Genomic DNA, 8,188 nt, shown 5'->3' with positions numbered 1-8,188 from the left:
AAGACTCTCCTTTCCTGTTTGATTATTTGATACCTTTGTAAAAATCAAGTGATCAGATAAAAATTAATATTTTTAGATTCTGTCTTTTATTCCATTGATTTATCTGATTACTGATACTACTTTTTACAATAATCCTGGCATTGCTTTACAAAATTTAAGCCTCAATAAAAGAAAACATAGAAATTAAATTGAAATAAATGAATGAGATTGAGATGAGCCTAAGAACATCGTTAGAAAACCATTTTTTAAAATTGTATCACAGCTTTGAAACACTCCATAATTACTACCATATCAAGAGCAAAATATATTTACTCACAAATAACTGAAAAACTAAATATTTTTTAGTACCTTCAACTGAAATTATATATGAAAAATATTTCATTAATTTTTCTACTCAATTTTACCACAGGTCTCCCCTGCATTAGTTCTAAGTCATTTAATAATACCACAATTAGTAAGCTTTAAAACAATCATAAAAAATTCATCTGTTGAAGCTGGATGATAGGTACACATTCCACCTAATAAAATAAATTATGTTAAATTTATTTTACAATAAATAATAAAATGTTAAAAAGTCACATATCAATTTCAAAAATGTGCTTGGTAAAGAAAAAAGTGGGTTATTTCCTTTATAAAAAGAAGTTTTATAAAATTTCATTTAGAGTTTACTTGGAAAAAAAAAAGTTACAAGCAAAAATACAGTTCAGTAGTACTTTATAAAATAAAAATGAAAACAACTCCCCCCACCAAAAAAATCATTGTGAGCAAATTGTACATTACATGGCTCTTGGAAACTGAGCTATACTAATTTTATTCAAATTGGCACAGAGGATCCTCTATCACCACTGTCATCTTTTTTTAAAGCAGATAACCTGAATTGTCAAACCTCAAATTTTTCCATAAAAACTCACCTTAACAACTTGAAAAGGTTGCCAAATTGGTAATAATACCAAAACTCTTTAAGAATTACAATTTGTTCTTAACTTGAAATTTTGTTTTGAGGCATAATATTCAGATCTTCCTACAATAATTCTATGGTTTAAAAAATAACCCAAAACACTTGAAGAGAGTTTGTCAAAATAAAATTGCAATGCTTATTACCTTTTCAATGAAAATTACTAAAAATTTTACTTCTGCTCTTTTCAAATGATCTGCATTAAAATCAAATAAGTGGTATAAGAGGAAATTTGTAGTTTTAAGTTTCTCAAAACACATGTCAAAGACAGAAATATTGATTTTTTCCATTAATGATAAGAAGAAACAGAAGATTCAGTTAAGATTTGACATTTAAAAATCAAAAGTATTTAAGCTAAAAAAAATCAAAAGATTAATCAGAACAATTACAGGTAAAGAATATCATTTGTCCATTTTCTAGGTTCATACTGTAGTTATAAATCCAGAATACCAATAAGAGTTCTCAGATCCAATGTCAAAAAAACGGAATTTGGGCAAGCACTCTCAGTATTATTTTTATTTAATATGCACTGCATGCACATGATGCAGGTAGGGGAAAAGTTTATTAATCCATGCATTAAAGACAAGACAGACTGGTACTATTGCCAAACGTGCATTGAGTCAATTAGGATGTTGCTCAAAGTTCCTTATACTTAATGGTGCCATGAAAATAAGTGTAGAAGCAGAAATGTGTACACATCCCAAAGCATCCTCTTCATTTGGTTTCCTGAGCTTTCTTTGCATTCTGTTTTTCTTTTGCCTAAAAATTAAAAATAGTATATTACAAAATCTTCTAGGTCTGCTTTAGATTGTACTAAAATAAAATGTGCTTAAGAGAGTACTCTCAAGCTACAAGGAATAAAATGCACTGTTCACAGGGTTTCTAGAGCTGGTGCAGCAGCGTGAACCTGTAGTCCCAGCTACTCAGGAGGACAGATTGAGACAAGAAGTTTGAGATCAGTTTGGGCAACACAACAAGACCTTGTCTACAAACAAACAAACAAACAAAAAATATTTCTAGAGCATTATATAACTTGAGACTTGCAACAAATTAGTTCTGGAAAATTATATAGTTATTATTTGCCCTCAATAAGAAAAAGCTGGTGATGTAACTCAGTGGTAGTCCTTGCCTAGCATGCACAAGACCTTGGGTTCAATTCCTAGTACTACAAAAAAAGAAAAGGAAGGAAGGATCATGTTTGGCTCCCAGTTCTTTCTCATCTGAAGTTGAAATGTATTATTAAATTGTAATCAACACAAGTTATTCAATCCACAGAGTCAAACTCAGTCATAAGGATTTAAAAACAGTTCATTTCTTACTCAAATTTAGCATTAAAAAAAATCTTATGTTACTTTCTGCATATTTGAATAAATAACTTCAACATAAAAGTTAAAGCAGCATTGGCATAAAAGTTAAAAGTAAGTAAAAAAAGGCCTATAAAGGATTACAATTTTTGTTTTATCTATAAATCATACTAAAAGGAATACCGTCTGATGTCAGTGAGCCTCACTTACATGACCTCAAAAATGTTTTCACACATTACTTGATCTTCGTAACAGTTACATAGCTTGAAGACAACTCTATTTTATTCCTTAGCAGATGAAGAAGCCAGTGTTCACAGGTGATCAAACTTGACCAAAGTCATACAATATGTAGTAAAATAGAGGTCACACAGGTATTCTATAGCAGTGCTTTTCAATATACATACCAATGAAAATGCCTGAAGTTATACATTTCTAACAAACTTTTAGGTGATGTCAATTCTGCTGGTCTTTGGAAAGGAACCAATATACCAGACCTTTCCTGCTATATTATTTTAAAAAATAGACTAACTAGAAAAATTGCCTTTCTAATGATGGATTAGGTAGTAATTATTAACAGAACTATGATAAATTTGAGTGCTATAACCTAGAAAATAGGCCATATATACCATACAGAAATAAAAAAATTAGTAGCCTACATCAACATATTTTCATTAACAAGCATAATCTGTTATTTATACCATATCCCATGTAAAGTTTTCTATTTTCAAATAATAAAAATACAATTTGATTTTGGTATAATTTGAAATAAAAATATGTGCTTCTTTTCTATTTATCTCTGATCATATTTACAGAATGTTTAGAATAAGTAAATTTACTAATTTATCATATAAACTTTACAATATAATTAAATGAGCAAACAAATGTAATGCAGAGTGTCCATATATTAAATTATATAATTCAGATAAATTAAGGAGTACATAAAAATAAGTTAAAAACAATTACCATTATTGAGTATCATTAATTGAGTGCTTACTGCATATTTCACAGATAGGGTCTTACTTAATCCTCAAGAATGTGCAAGAGATATGATTCCCAAATTATAGATGAGAAATAGAAGCTACAGAAAAGTAAATAACTTGCTTAAAAGCTCCAGCTAAAATGTATCATATCCATAAAAAAAGACAGTATAGCTGAGAATAAACTCAAAGCCTATATTATGTTCTGCCCTTGCTAAAAAATACTATGCTATTTCTAAAATAGCATGGAAGAAATACACAGTTAAAAATAATTTCCTTTTACACAATGTGCCAAGAAGATATAAAATATTATTGACCTGAGTCATATAATTCTATAATCATAAATATTAATGTAAATAGTATTGTGATTAACTACATTTGTACTTTATTTTAATTTGGGGATAGAAAAAAGAAAGTTCTGAAGGTTAGTTACTTATTACCAACTGAATCAGACTGTCTTGAATTTTCCTAAAAAATTTCAAAATGGTGACGTCTCTTTGGCTCCCCATAGCAACTATATCTCCATAATTTTACAATATGGTAGATTATTGGTAATTGTTATAAATATGGGTAGATAACAATTCAGAATTACACATAAAGGTTAAGATAAATATTTTAAAAGTACTAAAAGTATACCTGAACAGGTAGAAGTTTCACAAATCGCATCATAAACTAGTTAATCTTATTTTACATTTTAAGTTACAGGTTTGATGTATGATACAGTTAAGTATACAGTTACTTTGGTTTTACCTCCTGAGCAGTTTTGTATAATGCATATAAGAAAAACATTTATGAGATATTAGCCTAGTTCATTATAGCTATACAACCAAGAGAGAATCAAAATATTCAACTTTTGCTCACTATCTAGGAAAAATAAAAAGATTTTAGTTCACTCATTTTTATGCCTCAGTTATCAAAACTCTATAGTCTTGGACGATTCCAATTAATAATCTATTTCTGAATTCTATGGGTAATTTTACAAAAATAGTAACTAACACCATAAAAGCTTTTTACTGTAATTATAAAATTTAAGAGTAATTCTATTCTGATTTTCAATCTGCTTTATTTAACATCTGCATTTACTAGCTAAAAGTGATATTTCAATGTGGTATAATAATTTTTTCAAAACATGATGAACAAAAATATACTTGTGCTAAGGAACCTGATATAATGGTACAGATTAAGCAGTAAATTCCAACCACAGATTTAATATTTTTGTGAATGGGAAATTTTGAGTAGCTACAAAGTTATTTAGATGTTTATTCTGGCCCTGAATGGAATACTACTATTCAATCCATAAACAAACTATAATTGTTCACTCATTACTTTTGTAAACTGTATCACAAACTGGTTGAGAAAAGAATGTATACACTTATGTGTCGATTCCTAGACCTTAACAAAGTGCCTATATAGCTGCATCTAGATAAATGTTTAGTGAATAGTTTCACAAATGTTTAATGAACATTTCAAGTATTCTAACCAAATCAAAACCAACGAGGAAAAACACATTGTATGTACATAAGAAATAAACACATCTCAATATTGCTTATGTAGTATTATTTAAGAATAGTTTCAATTAACAGAAAAACTAGAAAGTCAATAATTCTGTTCCTTAAAAAAAAAAAAAAAAGCAAACAGGAAATAGAAGTTGGTGTCATAGTAATATTAGGTATCCATATACTGCCACCTTGTGTCCAAAATAATGTGAACTAAGGAATTAAGGTTCTAATGAAAAGCTAAAAATCAATTCTTCATGCTCTCAAAAAATCTTGGGGATATACTGTCATAAACAACAACAACAACAAAAATCAAACACAACTTTTCCTAATCTTCACATAAAAATTATACTCAAAGACCAACTTTAAGGTAAAACTGATACACTTAATATTTGTTCAGGTTCTAATAAAATTTATTTAAAATTAAAATCTGACTTATCATATGATTTACCACATTATATTTTTTTCATATAATATTCTTAACAGAGAAATATTTCATGGTGTCTCACACAAAGAATATTGCGCCTAGGCACTCTGTAAACAATTTTGATAACCACAGGACCTTAATTGTTACCTTAAACTTTAAAAGTCAGTTTCCCATCTTGGAATACCCTAAGACACATAAATTAAAAAACAAAAACAAAAAAATAATTGAAGATGTAGCAGTTTTCTCCAATAATTTTTGCATTTAATGCTAAAAGTTGAGTCATGTTTCAGGTAATAAGGTAAAAATGAAAATCTTATTAAAGCAGATCTCATAATATTTTAAATTTATAAAACGTCTGGGATAAAATGTATCTTCACTTTGTAAAATTTAAAATTAATAAGAAAAATATACCTACCACGTAATCTGGTCTTTATATTAATGGTCCAAAATTTTATTTGCCTAGTAGTATCTTCTCAGTATTTCTCAAAATGTGGTACACAGATCAGTTGCATTAGAATCACTTGGGGAACTTATTAAAGAATCCTTCCCCTTTATCAGAACATCTGGGGAGGGGCCAGGTAACACGTATTTTAAAGATTATCCAGCGATGGTCACTTTCAGAAATGCTGATTTACAGTATATACTTAAAAACAATTCATTGCATTTCATTTACACTGCAAATATTTTATTAAGCTCCTTCTTATACTGAAGGAGAAAATATCTTAGAAATCAGAATTTTCAACTCACTTGTGTTAGTTATCCCTCCGTGGAAAAGATACTAGATTGGAAATAACAAAATCTATTTCTTAGTCAAGACTTAGTCCATACTATTTGTTTTACCATCAATGTCCATTCTAACTTTAAATTTTTATGAAATCAATTCAAATTTTTGCTAAAATAAGTAGAAAAAAATCTGTTATTCCAAGTATTTATATTAAAATTTTGTTTCTGCTCAAAGAAATGTTAGTATTTTAAATTTTTATTTAATGAGACAGAACCTGAGTTATAGATAAAAAGAATTTTAGAAGGCAAAAGCAATGGGGCAATTTTTATTTTCATTTTTCAGTAACAGGCTTAACTAATTTTTATTAAATATAAAACACTAGGCAAAAGCAAACAAGTAAATTTCAAATGCTTATGAAATTTTAGCTCCACTCATGCCAAAAAATATACTTTATTTATACACCTAATTTAAGTATTCAACAATAAAATGCTTACCTTTTCTACAAGAGGTATTAACTGCTGGTGTTCTGCTAAAGTCTTTAACAATTCCATAATAAAAGGCAGATAATTATGCTTCCTTCTGATATTTTCAATCTGAAAAGAGAACATATTAAATCATTCTTGGTATATTTCCTCTAATTTTCTGATATATCATTTTTTGCACCCAATTTAAAACATATGGAATAAAATCATCTACACTTATAATAAAAATATTAAAAATAATAAAATTATGTTCCTATTGAGAACAAATACTAATAAAACATGTGCCAAGAGTTTTGTGGGCATGGCTTCCTATTATCCTAAGCTTAGCAAGAAGAGGCTTTTAAAAACCCAATCTAAGGTTATGGCTCAGTGGTAGAGCGCTTGCCTCCCACATGCAAGGCCCTGGGTTCAATTCTCAGTACCACAAATAAATAAATAAAATAAAGTTATTGTGTCTAACTACAACTACAAAAAATAAATAGTTAAAAAAAATCTAAGATTATTTATGAAAATGCAATTTACAGCCGGGTGCAGTAGCATACACCTATAATACCAGCAGCTCAGGAGGTTGAGGCAAGAGGATTGAAAGTTCAAAACCAGCCTCAGCAACTTAGTGGGGACCTAAGCTACTCAGTGAGACCCATCTCTAAATAAATTTTAAAAAAGGGCTGGGGATGTGGCTCAGTAGTTAAGCACCCTTGTATTAAATTCCCAGCACCAAAAAAAAAAAAAAAAAAAAAACACATAAAAGTAAGAGTCTACATGATAAATCAGCATTCTTTTTTTTTTAATAAATATTTTTTAGGTGTCTTTATTTTTTTATGTGGTGCTGAGGATGGAACCCGGGTCCCACCCCTGCGAGGCAAATGCTCTACTGCTGAGCCACTATCCCACCCTAAATTAACATTCTTAATACTACATCTATGTAAATAATTAGGCAAGTCTAATGAGACCAGCTTTATTTTGTGACCAAGAATAATCTTTCCTTGAGATTATATTTTATCAAAAAGGGCTAGAATGTAGGGGGAAATTGTGCTTCAGGGGAAGCATAAACTATGCATCATCTAAAGAATACCCTCCTATATAAAGTATGATTCTAGCCTTCTATTGACATCAAGATATTACAGATTCTATCTAGCAGAGGTTCAATAGACAGCTCTTCATAGAAAAAAATCTTCTTTCTATCTTTTGTAAATTCATTTCAATGTTCTTTTACTTCATATAAATTTGTGCTTATTTGACAATTCTTTTTTAATTAGCTGTGATATAGGTTTTTGAAGTTTATTAAATTAAATCTTAATGTGTTCATTTTATGTCAGTATGATAATCATTTTACCTTACAAAGCATTCCAAACAATGTAGCAAAGATTCTGAACATTTAATCTGTAATTTATTTTTGGTAGGTACTAAAAGTGAGTTAATTACAAAATAATCTTGCATAATAATATAAATAATAGGTAGTCTGGATTTTAATATTATATGAAATGGAAAGTGCCAGTTAAAGATATCATCTTTTAAATTGTGAATACAGCTCAGTTGGTAGAGTGCTTGCATTTCCATGCACAAGGCCCTGGGATCAATCACCAGTACTACTACCGGCCCCTCCCCCCCCCCCAAAAAAAACTTTCATCTCTTACTTTCTTGTCCCCATGAATTGGCCTTTCCATTTTTCTGCCCAGAATACTCCAGAGCAACCCCTTCTACCTGTAGAAATCCTACTACTTTAAGGTTCATTCATTTTATTGAACAGTCATTTGTTGGCTGTTAAGTGTGATTTGAAGAACTATGGCTGATGATGTGGTAAGCAATCAAAAAAATAATCC

At 29.4% G+C, this 8,188-nt stretch overlaps 1 protein-coding gene across 4 annotated transcripts in view; it reads right to left on the bottom strand.

Annotated features, from left to right (window-relative positions):
* Positions 1-713: 713 nt before the first annotated feature.
* Positions 714-8,188, bottom strand: part of Uchl5 (ubiquitin C-terminal hydrolase L5) — a 42,311-nt gene continuing 34,836 nt past the window's right edge. For 3 of the 4 annotated variants that reach the window (XM_076831897.1, XM_076831894.1, XM_076831895.1), the window contains 2 exons: positions 6,378-6,476; positions 714-1,714 (listed from right to left, as the gene is read on the bottom strand). In XM_076831897.1, coding sequence (XP_076688012.1) covers positions 1,670-1,714; positions 6,378-6,476 — 144 coding nt within the window. In that variant the 3' untranslated portion in view covers positions 714-1,669. Of the gene's footprint in view, positions 1,715-5,572; positions 5,723-6,377; positions 6,477-8,188 lie in introns of those variants that run through there. The other variant, XM_076831896.1, reaches the window with a different exon arrangement.

This window comes from Callospermophilus lateralis, chromosome 13, assembly GCF_048772815.1.
Source record: "Callospermophilus lateralis isolate mCalLat2 chromosome 13, mCalLat2.hap1, whole genome shotgun sequence".
In the NCBI taxonomy this organism is placed as follows: Eukaryota; Metazoa; Chordata; class Mammalia; order Rodentia; family Sciuridae; genus Callospermophilus; species Callospermophilus lateralis.
Note: the sequence above shows the minus strand (reverse complement) of the source record. Positions and strands in the feature narration are given on the sequence as shown.